Source organism: Mobula birostris, chromosome 21 (genome assembly GCF_030028105.1).
Source record: "Mobula birostris isolate sMobBir1 chromosome 21, sMobBir1.hap1, whole genome shotgun sequence".
NCBI lineage: Eukaryota > Metazoa > Chordata > Chondrichthyes > Myliobatiformes > Myliobatidae > Mobula > Mobula birostris.
The window spans coordinates 8,251,723-8,275,809 of NC_092390.1; the positions used below are offsets into that span (position 1 = coordinate 8,251,723).

Here is a 24,087-nt window from a genome sequence, read left to right on the forward strand (position 1 = left end):
AATTAAACCCCTGTATGCTTTGTTCTGCAACTACTCCTTTGAAGAAAAACCTGCTACAGTTTCAAAATGTTTTTTTTAACACTCTTCCTTGTGATAATGTAACTGGTTTTAATTCCCTGTTATTGGTTACTCTTGTGCCAATATTTTCCTTGGCTTGAATAATAGACAGGAAGCTGTCAGACATCCAATGAGATTTGCCTCATCCCTCCCTGGCTGTAGCCCAAGGTAACCCTGTTATTAGCATTGGAACCACAGTGCCCAGTTCTCTGGTAGAATAGCAGATGAAGCTCCTGACCAATGGCCTTTGCTGGCTATGCACTCAGCAGTAGAAACATTGATGGAAAAAGATTCTGATATGAGATTACTGGTGGGAATCTTCCTGGGAGTTTCTTTCTACAGGATAGCCCTGGAGAATAAATTGGTTCTGATTTTGTCTAGACATGCTTGACAAAATTAGCTTAACAAGTCAAAAAAATTTAGACAAAAATTACTCCGTGATAATCATGCCTCCACAGTATTGAATAGCATCAGAAATACAAGACTGATTTTTTAAAAAGTCTCTAAAACTAGAGAGAAAATTAGTTCTGTTACTTGTAAGACCAAGGTTGTGTTGAACTTTTCAACATTGGAGGAGCTGGTTCTTATGTAAACATTAGAGATTCTGCTGATGCTGAAAATCTAACACAACACATCACACATGCTGGAAGAATTCAGCATCTATGGTGAATAAACAGTAATAGGCTGAGGCCCCCGAACACTTTATTCTGACATTTCCTCCCACCTTTCCAGTCCAGACGAAGCGCCACTGCCTAAAACATCAACTGTTTGTTCCCCTCCCCAGAATCTGCCTAACACGTTCAGTTCCTCTAGCATTTTGTAAGTGTTTCTCTAGTTCATATGTGAGGTGTTCATAACCCAGAGATGGTCTGTAGTTGTTTTTGAGGGAGAGTCTAATCTCACTTTCGCACCAAATGACAAGAGAAAGGCTGATCACAGGTTACTGAGTCTACTTTTTGCAGTTCAAGTATCCCGTGCCAGTTTAAAAGTTACAGCTCTGTTGTCGGTCCAAAATTGGTCTCTGATCTGGTTTGGGAGTAAAGCATCCACGTCCACACGAGACCGGATAATTTTGAAAACGCCGGTTTCGCGTAAAAACAACAGGCGTCCACACTAGGCGTTTTTAAAAATACCTTCGTCGACATTAAAACGGGTATTTGGCCGAATCTCCTCCTACTGGGCATGCGCAGGACACACAGAAAACAAGCGAAGAGGAAATGGTATACTTGGTGTGCGTTTGTCCAGTTACAGACAAGAAAAACTTAAAAGGAAATTGCCAAATGAAAGACTTGGTGCGCGTTTGTCCAGAAACATTTTCTACAGCCATAGTCTCTTCACCGATGAAAGGGACGACAGCTACAACTAAATGCAATAAGGTTTGTTACTGGGCAAAAGTAAAATTTGCTGTTAACCTCATTTGTTTGCCTTTACTTTTGCCATGTCTTTGTATTATTTTGCTGTATTTAACATGTGCAATAAAACGAGTTACTGGACAAAAGTGACAATTGCATCTATTGAATGTTTGCACAAGCAATACATTAATAAAGCACCTTGTTAATTGTATAAAACATGTCTGCATCAGTGTTATCTTGTATTTCCATACAATGTTACATTAGACTGTGACACATCTATTGTCAGATATTGTTGTTGTGTTGGAGTTTGCGTTCAAGAAAACAACAAAATGCCGCGCCTCCGCCACCATTTGTTCCGGCACGTCATGACAGCAGTTTTAAAATTAGCCGGTCACCCCACACACACTACAACGCCCAACCGGTGTTTTCAGATTTAAACACTCTGGAGAGCGTCTCTGAAAATCTCTGTTTTCGGGGGAGGAAAATGCCGTTTCAGCGTGGATGGAAAAGGCTTTGGTTACGGATTTATCCGGTCTAGTGTGGATAATTCCTGTGCTTCACACCTAAAGAGTGCTAAAGAATTGCAGCTGCATTCTTTTTCCTGATCTTTCCGTGGTTTGTGAGTTCAAGATTGTTACAGAGGAACCTTATGAAAGCAGTCCAGATGTATTCCTGTCATTTTCTGTTCCCAGGATATTTAAATATCCAAGTGTTGAGAAGTATTAACCATGATGCATTGATCAAGTTGCATTGAGCCATTAAGTTCCATTCAATCAACACACATCAAAGTTGCTGGTGAACGCAGCAGGCCAGGCAGCATCTCTAGGAAGAGGTACAGTCGACGTTTCAGGCCGAGACCCTTCGTCAGGACTGACTGAAGGAAGAATGAGTAAGGGATTTGAAAGTGGGAGGGGGAGGGGGAGATCCAAAATGATAGGAGAAGACAGGAGGGGGAAGGGATAGAGCCAAGAGCTGGACAGGTGACAGGCAAAAGGGGATACGAGAGGATCATGGGACAGGAGGTCCGGGAAGAAAGACAAGGGAGGGGGGGACCCAGAGGATGGGCAAGAGGTATTATTCAGAGGGACAGAGGGAGAAAAAGGAGAGTGAGAGAAAGAATGTGTGTATAAAAATAAGTAACAGATGGGGTACGAGGGGGAGGTGGGGCCTTAGCGGAAGTTAGAGAAGTCGATGTTCATGCCATCAGGTTGGAGGCTACCCAGATGGAATATAAGGTGTTGTTCCTCCAACCTGACTGTGGCTTCATCTTTACAGTAGAGGAGGCCGTGGATAGACATGTCAGAATGGGAACGGGATGTGGAATTAAGATGTGTGGCCACTGAGAGATCCTGCTTTCTCTGGCGGACAGAGCGTAGGTGTTCAGCAAAGTGGTCTCCCAGTCAGTGTCGGGTCTCGCCAATATATAAAAGGCCACATCGGGACGCACCTGACGCAGGGTCTCGGCCTGAACCGTCGACTGCACCTCTTCCTAGAGATGCTGCCTGGCCTGATCACCAGCAACTTTTATGTGTGTTGCTTGAATTTCCAGCATCTGCAGAATTGCTGTTATTTGCGTTTTTAAGTTCCATTCAATGTTTAATTTCAGTATTTTAAAAATCTTTTGAGTTGCGAATGACAAGCAGAAAAATAAAGGCTTGCTTGTTTTAAACCATGTGAGCTTTTGTTTGAAATTTGTATCCAGTCAATCAGCCTCTGAGCAGAAGAGTTGCTGTTCCAGCTGAAGCCTCTGACCAAATATTTGCCTTAACTGGGTCAGTTGGCTCAAATTTAAGAATTTGAGTTGGGTTCTGTAGAACTTCCTCAGTGGCTAAATCTGATTCTGCCCTCTTAATTCTATTTGGCATCAAGGTATCATTTAATAAGTAACAGTGTAGAAAAGAAGCCTGTAAATTAAACCAGTTCTTTTCCTCATTAAAGATATTTTAGTTGTTTCACTTAGTTATTTTTCTTTTGGTTTAAGACTGTAAGATATAGGAGCAGAAGTAGGCCATCTGGCCCATCGAGTCTGCTCTGCCATTCAATCACGGGTTGATCCAATTCTTCCAGTCATCCTCACTCCACTGCCTTCTCCCCATACCCTTTGATGCCCTGGCTAATCAAGAACCTATCTATCTTTGCCTTAAATGCACCCAATGATTTGGCCTCCACAGCTGCTCGTGGCAACAAATTCCACAGATTTATCACCTTCTGACTAAATTAATTTCTCCGTATCTCCATTCTAAATGGACGTCCTTCAATCCTGAAGTCATGCCCTCTTGTCCTAGAATCCCCTACCATGGGAAATAACTTTTCCATATCTAATCTGTTCAGGCATTTTAACATTTGGAATGTTTCTATGAGATCCCCCCTCATTCTCCTGAAATCCAGGGAAATACAGTCCAAGAGCTGCCAGATGTTCCTCATATGGTAACCCTTTCATTCCTGCAATCATTCTTGTTTAATTGTGCTAAGGCAAAATGTTATTGGATGGGGTAGCATCATCTTTGCAGAATCTATTTCCTATTCTAGTATAACTTGCCTGTAAATTAGCTTGTAAATTTATGGAAGGTTTAAAAACCACTTGCAATCTTGATCTGATCATAGACCTTGGTGATCAACCACTTCTCATAAAACAACCTGCTGGAGAAACTCAGTAGGTCGAGGAGCATCTGTTTGGGGGAAGTGTCTACATTTCAGGACTGATGCAAGGTTTCACACTAAAATGGTGACAGGCATTCAAAACCAGAGTCAACAGACTGTGCCAGCAGGTGACTTACAATAATTGGAAAATATCAGAAATGACCAAATTCTTTTGTTCAGCAAAGTATTGTGGACTGAGATTGGAGGAAGCAGTTTCAGCAGTTTCAGCAGCAACTCTTAAGAAGCAAGTTGATCAGAAAGGGGAAGATGAAAACAAAAACTACAGTGAGGAAATAAGTGGGCCATGTTGGTGGCTGCAGTACAAACCAAATAGTGTTTTAAGGAGTTAACACAATGAACTGACTAACTTACATTCCAAAATTCCATACTTGGTAACATTAAAGTAGAATCATTGCTTCAGACAAAAAGCTAATTAAACCCATCCATGATGCAAAGTCCCAAACTGAAACATTGGCAATTCCTCAACATTCTCCTCCCTCCCCCAAAACACATAGGATCCTATCGGTTCCCCCAGCATTTCTCTTTGCTCCAGATTCCAGCATCTGCAGTTTCTTGTGTCTCCATTAACCTTTCCATATTTGGGGCCTATTGTCACTGCAATCATTATTACAGTGATAGTTTACAGGGTTTGATCTTGTGTGTGCATCAGTGATTCAACTGAACACAACCATGGTTAAGAGCTTTTGTTTTCATACCCTCATACACATTTCGTCCAGATTCCAGTGTCTTCAGTCTATCACGTCATGTCCACCCTCCTCCCCACTTATCCACAATCCTGTCACTAAGATCAGTACTATTTACTTTTGATTCATGCTATGAATGGACTATTGGCAAAGGCTGTCCAAGATTGACTTGATACATCATTTTGGAGGGTTATTAAAAGTTGATATGTTTATATCATATGATATATATAGATAATGTCTTTGGAGCTTGGTCAAACAGACCAGGTAAGGAGGACAAGTGCATCCAGGTGCATCTTTTATCGTCATTCAGTGACTTAATGAGCGGGAAGCGCAGAATCAAACATCGCTGTGATGATTGTACGTTCTAGTATCAGTTGTTTGGTGACAATAAAGTATAAAGTAATAGGAACTTCCTATTGCAAGTTTTATGTATCCCTGACTGTTGTAGGGCATTTGAGTTCAGATCTTGTGACTTTGTCTGCTGAAGCATCTTCCAAGTTCACTTGTTATCTTTCCTCACAGTTGGAGCTTTTGTTCTAGGTAGTTCCTGACCCTGGAATTCCACAATAATGCAACCATTAATTCATTATAGCAACTTTTGTCCTGGAGTCTGAACGGTCATAGGTGCTCTCTTCTTGCTTCTGCCATCTGGAGGGAGGTACAGAAGCTTCAAGTCCCACGCCACCAGTTTCAGAAACAGTCATTGCCCCTCAACCACTAGGCTCTTGAACTAGAGGAGATAACCTCACTCACCCCAAAACTGAACTGATGGACTTACTTTTAAGGACTCTAACTCGTGTTCTCAATACTTATTTCACTTGTTATTGGACAGCCATCTCATGCGTGAAGTGGCAATTCTGGACCAAACTTGACTCACTGGACGATGCTCGAGAGTTGTGGCAGGGCTTGGACACTATCACCATTATTGAAACCAAGTTCTATGCTCACTTTCACTATCAATCATGGAGACATATTCATGAACTCCCATAGCCCCCGCTGACCCTGTGACTTCAATCTCTGAAGCTGACCTGACAGCAACCTCAGGAGGGTGAAGCCACAGAAAGCAAAGGATACCTGGCTGAGTACTAACAAGCTGTGTTCATCAACTGGTTAGTGTTCCCTCATTTTTTAACCTCTCGCATTGGCAGACTGAGGTACCCATCTGCTTCAATTATACCGGTGCTCAAGAAGAACATGGTAACCTGCCTCAGTGACTATCGTCCAGTAGCACCTACATCCACAATGATGAGGTGTTTTGAGAGGTTGGCAATGAAACATATCAACTCCTGACTGAGAAGTGACTTGGATCTATTCCCAATTTGCCTACCAAAGCAACAGGTCCATAGCAGATACTATTTCATTGGCTCTTCACTCAATCCTGGAACATCTGGACAGAGACAATGCTCTTTATCAACTACAGCTTGGCATTCAGTACTACCATCCCTTCAAATCTAATCAATAAGCTTCTAGACCTAGTCTTCAATATCTCCTTCTGCAACCAGATCCTTGATTTCCTCACTTGTAGATCCCAGTCAGTTCAGGTTCGCACCACCTCCTCCACAATCACCACCAGCACAGATGCACCACGAGGCTGTGTGCTTAGCTCCTTGCTCTACCCACTTCATATTTATGACTGTGAGTCTAAGCATGGCTCCAATGGCATATTTAAGTTTGCCGATGACACCATTGCTGTGGGCTGTATCAAAGGTGGTGATGAACCAGCATATAAGAGGGAAACTGAAAATCTGGCTGAGTGGTGTCATAACAACAATCACACTCCCAACGTCAGCAAAACCAAGGAGCTGATTATTGACTTCAGGAGGAGGAAACCAGAGGTCCATGAGCCAGGCCTCATCAGGGGATCAGAGGTGGAGAGGGTCAGCATTTTTAAATTCCTCAGTGTAATCATTTCAGAGGATTTGTCTTGGGTCCAGCTTGGAAGTGCCGTCACAAAGAAAGCACCGCAGTGCCTCTACTTTATTAAAAGTTGGTGAGATGGCGTGTCTTATCTAAAACGTTGACAAACTTTTATAGATAGTCATAGTCATACTTTATTGATCCTGTGGGAAATTGGTTTTCGTTACAGTTGTTCCATAGATAATAAATAGTAATAGAACCATAAATAGTTAAATAGTAATATGTAAATTATGAAATAAGTCCAGGACCAGCCTATTGGCTCAGGGTGTCTGACCCTCCAAGGGAGGAATTGTAAAGGTTGATGGCCACAGGCAGGAATGACTTCCTATGATGTTCTGTGCTGCATCTCGGTGGAATGAGTCCCTGGCTAAATGTACTCCTGTGCCCACCCAGTACATTATGTAGTGGATGGGAGACATTGACCAAGATGGCATGCAACTTGGACAGCATCCTCTTTTCAGACACCACCGTCAGAGAGTCCAGTTCCATCCCCACAACATCACTGGCCTTACGAATGAGTTTATTGATTCTGTTGGTGTCTGCTACCCTCAGCCTGCTGCCCCAGCACACAACAGCAAACATGATAGCACTGGCCACCACAGATGTGTGGTGGAGAGCATATTGACCGGTTGCATCATGGCCTGGTATGGGAACATCAATGGCCTTGAACAGAAAAGCCTATAAAAGAAGTTGTGGATGTGGTCCAGTCTATCACGGGTAAAAGCCCTGCCCTCCATACCATTAAGCACATTGGCAGGGAGAGTTGTCACAGGAAAGCAGCAACCATCATCAAGGATCGCACCACCCAGGACACGCACTCCTCTCACTGCTGCCATCATGGAAAAGGTACAAGAACCTCGACTCACACCACCAGGTTCAGGAACATTTATCACCTCTGAACCATTGGGCTTTTGAACCAGTATGGATAACTTCACTCACCCGATCACTGTACTGTTCACATAACTTATGCACTCACTTTCAGAGACTCTTCATTTTATGTTGTATCGTAGAGATGTACAGCTCAGAAACAGACCCTTCAGCCCATCTAGTCTGTGCTGAACCATTTAAACTGCCTACTCCCATTGCCCTACACTGGGACCATGGTCCTCCATACCCCTACCACCCATGTACCTATCCAAATCTCTCTTAAGCATTGAAATCGAGCTCGCAAGCACCACTTGCACTGGCAGGTCACTCCACACGCTCACAACCCTCTCATGTTCCCCTTAAACTTTTCACCTTTCAGCCTTAATCCATGACCTCTAGCAGTCCCACCCAATCTCAGTGGAAAAAGCCTGCTTGCGTTTACCCTGTTTATACCCCTCATAATTTTGTATACCTTTATCAAATCTCCCCTCAATCTTCTACATTCCAAGGAATAAAGTTCTAACCTATTCAATCTTTCCTTATAACTCAGGCCCTCCAGTCCTGGCAACATCCTTGTAAATGTTCTTTGTACGCTTTCAACCTTACTTACATCTTTCCTGTAGGTCGGTGTGCATAATACTCCAAATTAGAGCCTCACCAACGCCTTATACAACTTCAACATAACATCCCATCTCGTACACTCAATACATTGATTTACGAAGGCCAATGTGCCAAAAGCTTTCTTTGTGACCCTGTCTACCTGTGACATCACTTTCAAAGAATTATGGACCTGTATTCCCAGATCCCTTTGTTCCACCACATTCCTCAGTGACCTACCATTCACTGTATAAGACCTACTGCAACTGGCACCTTGCACTTGTCTGCATTAAATTCCATCTGCCATTTTCAGTCCATTTTTCCATCTGGTCTCGATCCTGCTGCAAGCTCTGATAGTCTTCCTCCCTGTCCACTACACCCCCAATCTTCGTGTCATCCACAGATTTGCTGATTCAGTTAACCACATTATCATTCAGATCATTGATATAGATGACAAACAACAACAAATCCAGCTCCATTCCCTGTGGTACACCGCTAGTTGCAGGCCTCCAGTCAGAGGCAACCCTCTATGACCACTCTCTGGCTTCTCCCACAAAGCCAATGTCTAATCCAATTTACTACCTCATCCCGAATGCCAACCGACTGAAGCTTTTTGACCAACCTCCAATGCAGGACTTTATTAAATGATTTGCTGAAATCCATGTAGACAAAATCCACTGCCTTGCCTTCATCCATGTTCCTGGTAACTTCCTTGAAAATCTCCTCAAGATTGGTTAGATATGACCTACCATGCACAAAGCCATGTTGACTATCCTTAATCAGTCCATATCTATCTAAATAGTTATATATCCAGTCCCTTAGAATATCTTCCAATAACTTTCCCTTTACTGATGTCAGGCTCACCGACCTAGAATTTACAGGTTTATTTTTCTCTGTATCTCTGCTAAGGTCCATGCAATTTCTGCACTTGCCTCCCACAGGGTCTGAAAGAACAGCTTGTCAGGCCCTGGTGACTTATTCACACTAATTTGCCTCAAGACAGCAAACACCTCCTCCTCTGTAATCTGTATAGGGTCTAACTCCATATCCTATAATACTATAGCGTTCTATATACTCTGTGTCCATCTCCTGAATACATACAGATGCAAAAAATTCCTTTAAGATCTCCCCATCTCCTTTGATTCCACACATGGATTACCATTCTGATCCTCCAGAGGGCCAATTTTGTCCCTTGCAATCCTTTTGTTCTTTATATCTTTGTTCTCAATATTGCTTAATTATTTATTATTATTATTTATTTTTTCTTTCTTTTTGTATTTGCGAGTTTGTTGTCCTTTGCACATTGGTTGCTTGTCTGTCCTCTTGGGTGTGGTCTTTCATTGATTGTATTGAGTTTCTGTATTTTCTTGCCCCAAAGAAAAGAAAGCTCATGAATTCTATATAATGACATATATGTACTTTGATAAATTTTATTTATTATTGTTATTATTTCTGTTTTTGCAGTTTGCTGTCTTTTGTCCATTTTTTAAATGAGAATGGAGCTGCAACTCGATGACCTACAGCTCGTATGGGAAACTGAGGAGACAGTCATCTCTACAGGGAGGACCTCATCCCTAGGTTGTAGGAGGCAGGTGAATGGGTGACTGTCAGGAGAGCGAAGGGACAGAGGTAGCTGATACAGAGTACCCCTGTGCCGTACCCTTCGATAACAAGTATATTGTTCTGCAACACACACAAAATGCTGGAGGAACTCAGCGCACCAGGCACCATCCAAGAAAAAGTACAGTTGACGTTTTGGGGTGAAACCCTTTGGCAGGACTGTTTTGCAGGATTGTTTTTTGCATACTGCTGGGGGTGGGGGAAGAGTGCTGCTGTGGCTTGGAAGGGAAGGAGGCAGAAGAGGAATGCAGTGGTGATGGGAGATTCCATAGTTAAAGAAGTAGATACTGGAGTCTGTGGATGTGACAGAGAGGCCCAGATGGTATATTGCCTCCCAGGTGCGAGGGTCAGGGTCATCTCAGATCATGTCCATGACATTCTAAAGAGGAATAGTGAGCAGCCAGACATCTTGGCGCATATTGGTTCCAATAATATAAGAAGGAAAAGAGAGGAGGTCCTATAGACGCAAACACGAGGAATTCAGCAGATGCTGGAAACTCAACCAACACACATCAAAGTTGCTGGTGAACGCCATCTCTAGGAAGAGGTACAGTCGATGTTTCAGTCCTATAGAACAACTTTAGAGAGCTAGGTCGAAAGCTGAAAAACAGGACCTCCAGGTTAGTAATCTCTTGATTGCTGCCTGTGCTACGTGCTAGTGAGAATAAGAATAGGATAATTCACCAGATGAATGGATGGCTGAGGAACTGGTGCAGGGTTTCAGATTTCTGGATCATTGAGATCTCTTCTGCGGAGGGTGTGATCTGTACAAAAGGGACAGGTTACAGCTGAACCGAAGGGGACCAATATCCTCGTGGGCAGGTTTGCAAGAGCTGCTGGGGAGGGTTTAACCTAATCTGGCAGGGGGATGGGGGGGATGGGGACCGGAGAGACAGGGCTGAGGATAGGGATGTTGGTTTACAAGCAAGCATAGTGTATAGTGGGACTGGCAGGAAGGACAGGCAGATGATGGGGCAACATTTCAGTCAGTGGGATGGATTGCAGTGTAAAAGGGGAACAAAATTAAAAAGGATTCCCACTGCTGCCATTCTCCTCGGCCCATGTAGGTTTCCGCTGGTAAAAAATGAAATCAAATCTTTAGAAAGAAGTGACATCAGATCACAAGATGTAGACTCCTTGTGGGTAGTGTTAAGAAATTGCAATGTTTAGAAGACCTTGATGGGAATTATTTACAGGCCTCCAAACAGTACCCAGGTTGTGGTCTACAAATTACGGCAAGAGAAAGAAAAATCTTGTGAAAAAGGCAATGTTATGATAGTCATGGGGGATTTCAATATGCCAACAGATTGGGAAAATCAAATTGATAATTGATCCCGAGAGAGAACTTGTGGAATGCCTCTGAAATGGTTTTTTGGAGCAGTTTATGGTTGAGCCCAAGAGGGGATCAGCATTTCTGGATTGGGTGTTGTGTAGTGAACCGGATATGATTACGGAGCACAGGGAACTCTTAGAAAACAGTAATCATGACAGAACCCACCCTGCAATCTGAGAAGGAGAAGCTAAAGTCAGATGTATCAATATTATAGTGGAGTAAAAAGAATTACACAGGCATGAGAGAGGAACTGGTCAAAGTTGATTGGAAGGGGACACAAGCAGGGATGGTGGCAGAGCGCAACAGTTGGAGTTTCTGGGAGCTATTTGGAAGGCACAGTATAGATACTGGACATCCCAAAGAAGAGGAAGTATTCTAAAGGCAGGGTGACACAACCTTGGCTGGCAAGAGAAGTCAAAGCCACATAAAAGCAAGAGAGACGGTATATAATAGAGTGAAAATAGTTAAGTTAGAGAATTGGGAAATTATTAAAAAACAATAAAGGGGGAAGGATGAAATATGAAGGTAAGCTAGCTAATAATATCAAAAATAATACCACAGGTTTTTCATATATATAAAGAGTGAAAAGAGAGGTGAGAGTAGATATTGGACTGCTGGAGGAAATGGTGGACAAACTGAATAAATATTCTGCATCAGTTTTCACTGTGGAAGACACTAGTAGTATGGGGGAAGTTCGAGAGTGTCAGGAGCAGGGACAGAAGTGAGAGCAGTTGCTATTACTAGGGAGATGGTGCTTGGGAAACTGAAAGGTAGAAGAGTCACCTGAACCTGATAGACTACACCCGGGGGTTCTAAAAGAGGTAGCTGGAAAGACTGTGGAGGCATTAGCAATGAAGTTTCAAGAATCGTTTGATTCTGGCATGGTTCTGGAGGACTGGGAAATTGCAAATGTTACTCCACTCTTCAAGAAGGGAGAAAGGCAGAAGAAAGGAAATTATAGGCCAGTTAGTCCGACCCCAGTGGTTGGGAAAATGTTGGAGTCGATTGTTAAGGATGTGGTTTTCGAGTATTGAGTACATAGAACAGAGAACATAAAAAACCTATAGCACAATACAGGCCCTTCAGCCCACAATGTTGTGCCAAACATGTACTTTCTTTAGAAATTACCTAGGTTACCCATAGCCCTCTATCTGAGCTCCATATACCTGTCCAGGAGTCTCTTAAAAGACCCTATCGTATCCACCTCCACCACCATTGCCGGCAGCCCATTCCATGCACTCACCACTCTCTGCGTAAAAAACTTACCCCTGACATCTCCTCTGTACCTGCTTCCAAGCACCTTAAAACCGTGCCCTCTCCTGCTAACCATTTCAGCCCTGGGGAAAAGCCACTGACTATCCACACGATCAATGCCTCTCATCATCTTATACACCTCTATCAGGTCACCTCTCATCCTCTGTCGTTCCAAGGAGAAAAGGCCGAGTTCACTCAACCTATTCTCATAAGGCATGCTCCCCAATCCAGGCAACATCCTTGGAAATCTCCTCTGCACCCTTTCTATGGTTTCCACATCCTTCCTACAGTGAGGCAACCAGAACTGAGCACAGTTCTCCAAGTGGGGGCTGACCAGGGGTCCTATATAGCTGCAACATTACCTCTCGGCTTCTAAACTTAATCCCACGATTGATGAAGGTCAATGCACCGTATGCCTTCTTAACCACAGAGTCAACCTGCATAGCAGCTTTGAGTGTCCTATGGACTCGGACCCCAAGATCCCTCTGATACTCCACATTGCCAAGAGTCTTACCATTAATACTATATTCTGCCATCATATTTGACCTACCAAAATGAACCATCTCACACTTATCTGTGTTGAACTCCCTCTGCCACTTCTCAGCCCAATTTTGCATCCTATCAATGTCCTGCTGTAACCAGCCCTCCACACTATCCACAACACCAACCTTTGTGTCATCAGCAAATTTACTAACCCATCCCTCCACTTCCTCATCCAGCTCATTTATAAAAATCACAAAGAGTAGGGGTCCCAGAACAGATCCCTGAGGCACACCACTGGTCATCGACCTCCATGCAGAATATGACCCATCTACAACCACTCTTTAGCTTCGGTGGGCAAGCCAGTTCTGGATCCACAAAGCAACGTCCCCTTGGATCCCATGCCTCCTTACTTTCTCAATAAGCCTTGCATGAGGTACCTTGTCAAATGCCTTGCTGAAATCCATATACACTACATCTACTGCTCTACCATCATCCATGTGTTTAGTCATATCCTCAAAAAATTCAATCAGGCTGGTAAGGCATGACCTGCCTTTGACAAAGCCATGCTGACTATGCCTAATCATATTATGCCTCTCCAAATGTTCGTAAATCCTGCCTCTCAGGATCTTCTCCATCAACTTACCAACCTCTGAAGTAAGACTCACCGGTCTATAATTTCCTGGGCTACCTCTACTCCCTTTCTTGAATAAGGGAACAACATCTGCAATCCTCCAAATCCTCAGGAACCTCTCCCGTCCACATTGATGATGATGATGATGATGATCACCAAAGGCTCAGCAATCTCCTTCTTCACCTGGGGTACATCTCGTCTGGTCCCAGTGAGTTATCCAACTTGATGCTTTCCAAAAGCTCCAGCACATCCTCTTTCTTAATATCTACATGCTCAAGCTTTTCAGTCCACTGAAAGTCATCCCTACAATTGCCAAGATCCCTTTCCACTGTGAATACTGAAGCAAGGTATTCATTAATTACCTCTGCTATCTCCTCCGGTTCCATACACACTTCTCCACTGTCACACTTGATTGGTCCTGTTCTCTCATGTCTTATCCTCTTGCTCTTTACATACTTGTAGAATGCCTTGAGGTTTTCCTTAATCCTGTCCGCCCAGGTCTTCTCATGGCCCTTCTGGCTCTCCTAATTTCTTTCTTAAGCTCCTTCCTGCTAGCCTTATAATCTTCTAGTTCTCTATCATTACCTAGTTTCTTGAACCTTTCATAAGCTCTTCTTTTCTTCTTGACTAGATTTACAACAGCCTTTGTACACCATGGTTCCTGTACCCTACCACCCTTTCCCTGTCTCATTGGAATGTACCAATGCAGAACTCCACGCAAATATCCCCTGAACATTTGTCACATTTCTTCCGTACATTTCCCTGAGAACATCTGTTTCCAGTTTATGCTTCCAAGTTCTTGCCTGATAGCCTCAAATTTCCCCTTACTCCAATTAAATGTTTCCCTAACTTGTCTGTTCCTACCCCCCTCCAATGCTATGGTAAAGGAGATAGAATTGTGATCACTATCTCCAAAATTCTCTCCCACTGAGAGATCTGACACCTGACCAGGTTCATTTCCCAATACCAGATCAAGTACAGCCTCTCCCCTTGCAGGTTTATCAACATATTGCATCAAGAAACCTTCCTGAACACACCTAACAAACTCCACCCCATCTAAACCCCTCACTCTCGGGACATGCCAATCGATATTTGGGAAATTAAAATCTCCCACCACGACAACCCTGTATTATTGTTACACCTTTCCAGAATCTGTCTCCCTATCTGCTCCTCGATGTCCCTGTTAAAATTAGGGGTTCTATAAAAAAACCCAGTAGAGTTATTGACCACTTCCTGTTCCTAACTTCCACCCACAGAGACTCAGTAGACAATCCCTCCATGTCTTCCTCCTTTTCTGCAGCCATGATACTATCTCTGATCAACAGTGCCACACCCCCGCCTCTTTTGCCTCCCTCCCTGTCCTTTCTGAAATATCTAAAGCCTGGCATTTGAAGTAACCATTCCTGCCCTGAGCCATCCAAGTCTCTGTAATGGCCACAACATTATAGCTCCAAGTACTGATCCACGCTCTAAGCTCATTTGCTTTGTTCGTAATACTTGCATTAAAATAGATGCATCTCAAACCATCAGTCTGTGTGCTTCCCTTCTCTATCACCTGCTTATCCTCCCTCTCACATTGTCTCCGAGCTTTCTCTATTTGTGAGCCAACCACCTCTTCCTCAATCTCTTCAGTTTGGTTCCCACCCCCCAGCAATCCTAGTTTAAACTCTCCCCATTAGCCTTAGCAAACCTCCCTGCCAGGATATTGGTCCCCCTGGGATTCAAGTACAACCTGTCCTTTTTGTACACGTCACTCCTGCCCCAGAAGAGGTCCCAATGATCCAGAGATCTGAATTCCTGCCCCCTGCTCCAATCCCTCGGCCACGAGTTCATCATCCACCTCACTCTACTCCTATACTCGCTGTCACGTGGCACAGGCAGTAATCCCGAGATGACTACCTTTGAGGTCCTGCTTCTCAACTTCCTTCTTAACTCCCTGTAGTCTGTTTACAGGACCTCCTCCCTTTTCCTACCTATATCGTTGGTACCAATATGTACCATGACTTCTGGCTGTTCTCCTTCCCACTTCAGGATATCGTGGACGCGATCAGAAACATCCCGGACCCTGGCACCTGGGAGGCAAACTACCACCCGAGTTTATTTCCTACATCCACAGTATCACCTGTCTGACCCCCTAACTATAGAGTCCCCTATCACTGCTGCCATCCTCTTCCTTTCCCTACCCTTCTGATCCACAGGGCCAGACTCTGTGCCAGAGGCGCGACCACTGTTGCTTCCCCCAGGTAGACCATCTCCCCCAACAGTACTCAAGCAGGAGTACTTATTGTTAAGGGGTTCAGCCACAGGGTTGCTCTCTAGCCTCTGACTCCTGCCCTCCCTCTCCTGACTGTTATTCACTTATCTGTCTTGGGAGGCCCTGGTGTGACTACCTGCCTATAGCTCCTCTCTATCACCTCCTCACTTTCCCGGAGCAGACGAAGGTCATCGAGCTGCACCTCCAGGACTTCCCACATCTGACACCGAGCACAGAACACCGGCCTCAAACACATTCTTCCTGTCAGTGTACTACACAGGCAACCTACCTTGCTGTGACCCGTTATCGCCAAAGCCCCGTTAAGCCAAACTCTTTCTACTCTGTCACCTGCTCTATAAGGTGTCTCCGTTTAAACTCTTCTTGCTGTTCTCACTGGCTGATGTCCACACGCTTGCACATTCGTGCCCTGATCAAACCGCTGAAGAATTAACCGTCTCCCTTTATACTCTTCTCATTGGCTGACGTCCACACGCTTGCGCAGTCATGCCCCGATCAAACTGCTGAAGAATTAACCGTCTCCCTTTATACTCTTCTCACTGGCTGACGTCCACACGCTTGCGCAGTCGTGCCTGATCAAACCGCTGAAGAAATAGGTATTTGGAAGCACATGACTAGCATGGTTTCCTTAAAGAAAATCTTGCCTAACAAATCTGTTGGAATTCTTTAAAGAAATAACAAGCAGGCTAGGCAAAGGGGATTTGGTGGATGTTGTGCACTGTACTTGGAGCTTCAGAAGGCCCTTGACAAGGGGCTGCACACAAGGCTGCTTAACAAGAACCCATAGCATTGGTTGATTGGCAGGAGGCAAAAACTGTGAATAAAGGGATCCTTTTCAGATTGGCTGCCGGTGACTAGTCGCGTTCCACAGGGCTCTGTGTTGAGATTGTTTCTTTTCATGCTGTATGTCAACGATTTGAATAATAAAACTGATGGAATTGTGGCCAAGTTTGCGGACGATACGAAGATAGGTGGGGGGCAGGTAGTATCGAGGAAGCAGAGAGGCAGCAGAAGTACTGAGACAGGTTAGGAGGGCAAAGTGGCGGCGGATGGAATAGTGTTGGAAAGTGCATGATCATGCACTACTTTGGTAGAAGGCACAAAAGCATAGACTATTTTTTATACAAGGAGAAAATTCAAAAATACAAAGGGGTTTAAAGGATTCCCTAAAGGTTAACCTGCAGGTTGAAACTTGTGAGGAAGGTGAATGCAGTGTTAGCATTCATTTCAAGAGGACTAGAATATAAAAGCAAAGACGTAATACTGAGGCTGCATAAAGCACTCATGAGGCCTCACTTGGTATTGAGAGCAGTTTTGGGCCCCTTATTTGAGGAAGGATATGCTGACATTGGAGAGGGTTCGGGAGCGTGATTCCAGGAATAAAAGGGTTATCATATGAGCAGCGATTGAAGGCCAAGGGCCTGTACTCGCTGGAATTTAGAAAAACGGGGTGGCGGGGGAGGGGGAGGGGTGGGATCAAATTGAAACCTATCGAATGTTGAACATTCTAGATAAAGTGGATGTGAAGAGGATGTTTTCTTTGGTGGGGGACTCCAGGACCAGAGGGAACAGCATCAGAGTAGAGAGACATCCATTTAGAACCGAGATAAGGAGGGATCTTTTTCGCCTGACGGTGGTGAATCTGTGGAATTTGTTGCCACAGGCAGTTGTGGAGACCAGGTCACTGGGTGCATTTAAGGCAGAGGTTGATATATTCCTGGTTACAGACAACAGATGTTGGAAATCTAAAGCCACACATACAATACGCTGGAGGAGCTCAGCAGGTCAGGCAGCATCTAAATGGGAATAAACAGTCAACGTTTCCGGCCAAGATGTCAACTGGTTATTCCCATTCACAGATGACAGATGCTGCCTGAGCTGCTAGGTTCTTGATTGAATCGGGGTGTGAGAGGTCATGGGGAGAAGGCAGGAGAATGGGGTTGAGAGGGAAATGGATCATCCATGAAGGAGCAGACACGATGGGCCCAATGGCTTAATTCTGCTCCTGTCTTATGTTCTTATGGTCTAATAGGTTGTTCAAGCTAATGCTTTTTACTTCGGAGAAAAAGAGAATGAGGAATGACATGACAGAAGTGTCTAAAATGGGCAGAGATAGAATGGACAGCCAGACAGAAGTGGCTAATACAAGAAGGCAAACACGAGGAAATCTGCAGATGCTGGAAATTCAGGCAACACACACGAAACGCTGGTGGAACGCAGCAGGCCAGGCAGCATCTCTAGGAAGAAGTACAGTTGACATTTCGGGCCGAGGACTAACTGAAAGAGCTAGTAAGAGATTTGAAAGTGGAAGGGGGAGGGGGAGATCCAAAATGATAGGAGAAGACAGGAGGGAGAGGGATAGAGCCAAGAGCTGGAAAGCTGATTGGCAAAAGGGATACAAGGCTGGAGAAGGGAGAGGATCATGGGGACGGGAGGCCTAGGGAGAAAGAAAGGGGGAGGGGAGCCCAGAGGAAGATGGAGAACAGGCAAGGAGTTATTGCGAGAGGGACAGAGAGAGAAAAAAGGAAAAAAATAAATATATAACTAAATTAGGGATGGGGTAAGAAGGGGAGGAGGGGCATTAACGGAAGCTAGAAAAGTCGATGTTCATGCCATCAGGTTGGAGGCTACTCAGATGGAATATAAGGTGTTGTTCCTCCAACCTGAGTGTGGCTTCATCTTGACAGTAGAGGAGGCCGTGGATAGACATATCAGAATGGGAATGGGGCGTGTAATTAAAATGTGTGGCCACTGGGAGATCCTGCTTTCTCTGGCGGACAGAGAGTAGGTGTTCAGCGAAATAGTCTCCCAGTCTGTGTGGGGTCTCACCATTAAATAACGGCCGCACCGGGAGCACCGGACGCAGTATATCACTCCAGCCGACTCACAGGTGAAGTGTCACCTCACCTGGAAGGACTCATTTTACAGTGATTAGAGAAAATTATGCAGAGAGGGGTGTTGTTACAGGAAAATCTTTGCAAAGAGTGGAGAGTACGTGGAACATGCTGCGAGGGTGGTGGTAGAGGTAGATACATTAGGGACATTAAGAGAGTCTTAGGCACATGGATGATAGAAAAATAGAGGGCTGTGTGCAAGGGAAGTGTTAGATTGATCAAAAGGTCAGCATAACATCATGATCCAAATGTCCTGTATCTGCGTTATGCTCTGCTCTTTGTGAATACATCTACTGGCGTTGCACATTACTAGGCCAGGGAGCAGCAAACCACTGCCCTCTGCTGGTGTCCTAATTGTACTGAAATTGTTCTTGTTTTAGTGAGGAGTTCCCATTGAGCTATGTTGGCTGGAGTCAGGGCTTTATGCTTTGGCTATTGGTAGGGTTAGGTCACCCATACCAAACAGGTCAAAGGGTAGAGGCCAAACTAAGAGTGGCCCACCACTCCTCCAGGTTTGGGGGTTCAGCTCGGGGCTAACAACCCTGACTGGTCAACCAAAACTGTTAAGGAAACAGCAATGAAGAATCCTTCTATATCTGAGTATAACAGTATTCCTGAGACTCCACCCGGATTTGCATTGCTGATAGTAAACAGAAAGGAAGCTACTGACACAATGAAGGAAGACGTGAACACCCCCCAGAGAAGGAGGACCTTCAATGCTGCGTTGAACACTGAGCTGAACAATTTTATCGCTGTGGGAGTGTCACAGCAATGGGGAGGGAGGGTGGAAGTTTGCACTGGGTTCCCAGCAAGGCAACACCATTTGTAGCAGACATGCAGTAACCCTTACTGCCCACAGGTGCAGTAGAAATGTGCCCTGTGCTACAAGCAAGACTTGTGGCCCATGTTGCCAAACTAATCCTATCTCCCTACACATCCAAATCCCCCTATTCCTTGCCTGTTTATGTGTTTCTAAAAGCCTCCTATACATTGCTATCATATCTAATTCTTTAACTTCCTCTGGCAGCATATTTCCAGGCATCTACCAGTCTGTAAAACCCAACTTGTTCAGCATATCTTTAAACTTTCTGTCAGACCAAAGGACACAGGAGCAGAATTAGGCTATGAGACCCATAAGACTGTTCCATCATTCCATCGTGGCTGATTTATTACCCCTTTCAACTCCATTCTCCTGCCTTCTCCCCATAATCTCTAACATGCTGACTAATCAAGAACCAATCCTCCTCCGCTTTAAATGAATTGACCTCCACATCCATCTGTGGCAATGAATTCCAGATTCACCACCTTCTGGCTAATGAAGTTTCTCATCTCTGTTCTAAATGAACACCCTTCTTTTCTGAGGCTGAGCCCTCTAGTCCCAGTCTTCCCCACTATAGGAAATATCCTCTCCACATCTACTCTATCTAGGCCTTTCAATATTCAATAGGTATCAATGAGATTCCACCCCACCCCGCAGTCTTCTAATGTACAAGTACAGTTCCAGAGCATCAAATGCTCCAAATACATTACCCTTTCATTCCCGGGATCATTTTCGTGAATCTCCACTGCACTCTCTTTAATACCAGCATATCCTTTCTCACATAAGAAACCCAAAACTGCTCACAGTACTCCAAGTGCAATCTGACCAATGCCTTATAAAAGCCTCAGCATTGCATCCTTCCTTTTATATGCTAGTCTTTTCAAAATGAATGCTAATATTGCATTTGCCTTTCTTACCCCCAACTCAACCTGCAAGTTAACCTTTAGGGGAATCCTGCAGAAGGACTCCCAAGTCCTTTTGCACCTTTGATTTCCAAATTTGCTCCCTGTTTAGAAAATAGTCTATGTCTTTATTCCTTCTACCAAAGTGCACATCCATATACTTCCTGACTCTGTATTGTAGCTGCCATTTCTTTGCCCATTCACCTAATCCAAGTCCTTCTGCAAACTCCTTGCTTCCTCAACACTATCTGCTCCTTCATCCTTGAAGCTATACCTTCTGGTATCTGATATTTCCACCTTCGAAAAAGACTATCTGCTCCTCAGGCTGTGACGCTCCAGAGGAAACAATCCAATTTTGATGAAATGCTGTAGCCAGAATTTCCAGTTCAAGTTTGTCATTTCACCATACATGAAAACAGAGAAACAAAACAGCTTTCCTCCAGGTCAAGGTCTAAAACACAGTACCAACAGCACACAACACATATATAGTTACGATCATTTGAATCAATTATCACTGGATTAATATCTCATCCAAAGCACAGCCCTTCAGTAATCTTTCAGGATTGATGAAAGATCTCGGCCTGAAACCATGACTCTTTATTCCTCTCTGTAGATGCTACCTGACCAACTGAGTTCCTCCAGCATTTTGTGTTGGTAACTCTAAAATTGAACATAAGTTATGTTTTGAATATGCTGCCAAACTTATTTATGCATTCTTAATGTTATGTATAGAAACACTGTAAAGCTCTTCATATTTCTAGTAATTATGTGTAACCTCTCAGCTTCTCCTTTACATTTTTGTCTTCACCTCACTGACAAAAGAAACAATGCAGGTCTCTTTGAAGAGTTTTATTAACATTTTCCAGTCCGTGGCATCACCTGGCAGCACAGTTCGCAATACTTCTGCATGGTAAAACATTGGATGATAATATAATAAAAGCTAGTTGGAATGGACCGATTAAAACTGTTTACCATCATACAGGGACCTAGATCTACAGCAGTCATGACAAACTAATGCCAGTGGTTTTCAGTCAAATTTGGTCACTTGCCAAGACATATGTGCTTAGGTCAAAAAAATCTAAACATTTATTACCATTCCAAAGAATGCTATAGAATTAAGTTTGACTATGTTTACTCTGAGCAGAACCTGTCAATAGCATTCAGCAGTTCCCTTCTTTGCAGTCAACTTTAACAACTGCACATTTAAACAAAAAAAAAAGGCTGGCACGTATAACGTCATGGATTACTACTCCTGTGGATTCGAGTGGCACGGCAGTTTACAAGGCTTTTCTTCTCAGTCTAAAATTAAACACTATTTTGTTCCTATCATGCTAAACATTATGAGTGTTTTCAACTGGAAGGTGCTCTGGCCCAGGTGTGAATTTAGTTCCTGATTCTGGAAAAAGTAAATTGCAATGTCCCATTCATCGCCGTACTCTGACCTCCCCATCTGCCACCTGCAGTGACCGTGGTGGTAAATAAATACTCCAATTCAGACAGAACCACATTTGTGTTCCTTTCCTTATACTGTTAGTTTCCAAGTGAGAGTGATGTAGAAAGTAAGTGTAGTGGCAATCTGAGCAACATTTAATCAGCGATCAGCCTCAAGACCCATTGCATCTACTTCTTGCCTGTTACGGACAACAATGTTTGCATGTGGCAACCTGTGTTGGCTTACCCTACGACATTTACAGAAGAACAAATAATTTAAATTATATTACATGCCACTTAAACGCGCAGGTTTTTTTTCCCCTCTCCCAATGGATTTTTCCTGCTGGGCCATTCCCTCCATGAACACTTGGTTAAATAGCACAAAACGCTTGTATCCAGCAGGTGTAGATACCTCATCTAGTGGGCACACACGCAGTATATGTTAGTGTTATGGGAGACAAAGAGAAAGCGCTGGGATATATATACACTTTTCATACAGAGCTATGCTGATATATTTTTTAAAAAAATTCAGGGACATCAGGGCGTGCAATTTGTCTATGGTCAATAGGTTATAAATCCTTTACCAGTCTCAAAAGCAATAGAAACAAAGGCCTGTTAAAAATTTCCATTCATACCACATTTCAACAGACACACGTCAAACTCTGGAGCCCTCATCTCTTCCACCATTTGCTCGATTCTCTTATCAAAGCTTCCAATAAAATTAAGAAAGTGGATGTGTCCAAATAGGCTAGGCACATTTTTGTTTAAAAGGCTGGACAATGTATTAATGTATTAGCTGTGAATGACAATGTAAACGGAGAAGGTAGTGGAAGGGGGAAATAGAAAATAGCTAAAATGGATAAAACTCTCATACTTTGATCATATGCGTTCCAAAACCCAGTCCTTTTATCTCATCTAATCTCATGTACACACATTCACCTTCTCACAGGCATACACCATACCCAGACAAGAAAGGTTACATCATAGTGAGTTTGTCTGGACAGATTCTGCCAAGTACTTTAGAATGTCTTCCTGTGGATCGCTCTGGCCCCATCTTCCTCGTACTCCTTTTTCGACACCCACATTTTCTTAAATGTATCAAGTGATGCCAGAATAGAACCACTGGAAACAATCAAAACATTGAATGAACACAATTATATTCTTGACTGTATATAAATTACTCATTTCTTTGTATTACAATTTTGAATCTTTACTTTTAGTTGCTAATTATAAGACCATAAGATATAGGAGCAGAATTAGGCCATTTGGCCCATTGAGTCTGGTCTGCCATTCATCATGGCTGATCCATTTCCCTCTCAGCCCCAAACTCCTGCTTTCTCCTGACCAATCAAGAATCTATCAATCTCTGCCTTAAATACACCCAATAACTTGGCCTCACAGCTGCCTGTGGCAACAAATTCCACCCATTCACCACTGTCTGGTTAAAGAAATTCCTCAACTCCATTCTAAATGGATGTCCCTCTATTCCAAAGCTGTATCCTCTGGTCTTAGACTCCACCACCTTAGGAAACATCCCCTCCATATCCACTCTATCGAGGCCTTTTAACATACGATGGGTTGCAATGAGATCTAACCACTCATCATTTTTCCATAGTTAAAATTTCATTTGAGTCTCTACCACCATCATCATATACTCCTCACAGTCCCTCCTTCCTTAATGTAGATGGAAAAAATTCAAACAGGGTCCAGGATTCACCTTCAGAACAAGGGAGTCACTCGTCCTGAAACGACTGCTCCCAAATCCAAAGTTTTCATTGTTCTTATACTATTTCTTATCTACTTTCCGCCACTATTTCTACCCTGCATGCTGTATGGAGGTAATGCCCTTGCAGATTCAGGCTTCAGCACCTATGCCCAATGTGAGCTGTGCACAGTTCTGCTTCCACCACAATGTACAATGGCAACCTTCTATCCTGGAGTTTTATGAAGCCACTGCTAGGCTAGTTTTAGTTCAGGCTAATTGAGTCAGTTTCAATGCCTGGTAGAAACCGTTCACCTCTCTTCGACAAGCTCAGCCCCCTGTATCTCTCTACATTGTGGTACAGAGCACAGAATTCACCAAACCCTACTGCAAGTTTACTATCCCCTACTGCACTGCCAATCGTCACTCTGCCTGCATCACCCTTTTCCTTTCCAGATATGCACTGCTGCCCAAATGAATGCCTACTTTTCCTCCAATGAGCTGAACCCCACTTGTCAGATTACCACCCTGCACAGCAATAAAACAGCTGTCACCAAAGTCATGAATGACATCCTGTGATAGTAGTGCATTATCTCCTATTTTTGATCCAC

General features: G+C 43.7%; 1 protein-coding gene across 1 annotated transcript in view; it reads right to left on the bottom strand.

Moving 5' to 3' along the window:
• Positions 1 to 21,177: 21,177 nt before the first annotated feature.
• Positions 21,178 to 24,087, bottom strand: part of LOC140185562 (alpha-centractin) — a 46,878-nt gene continuing 43,968 nt past the window's right edge. The window contains exon 11 of the mRNA XM_072238907.1: positions 21,178 to 22,896. Within this exon, the coding sequence (XP_072095008.1) occupies positions 22,794 to 22,896 (103 nt within the window). The 3' untranslated portion in view covers positions 21,178 to 22,793. The remainder of the gene's footprint in view (positions 22,897 to 24,087) is intronic.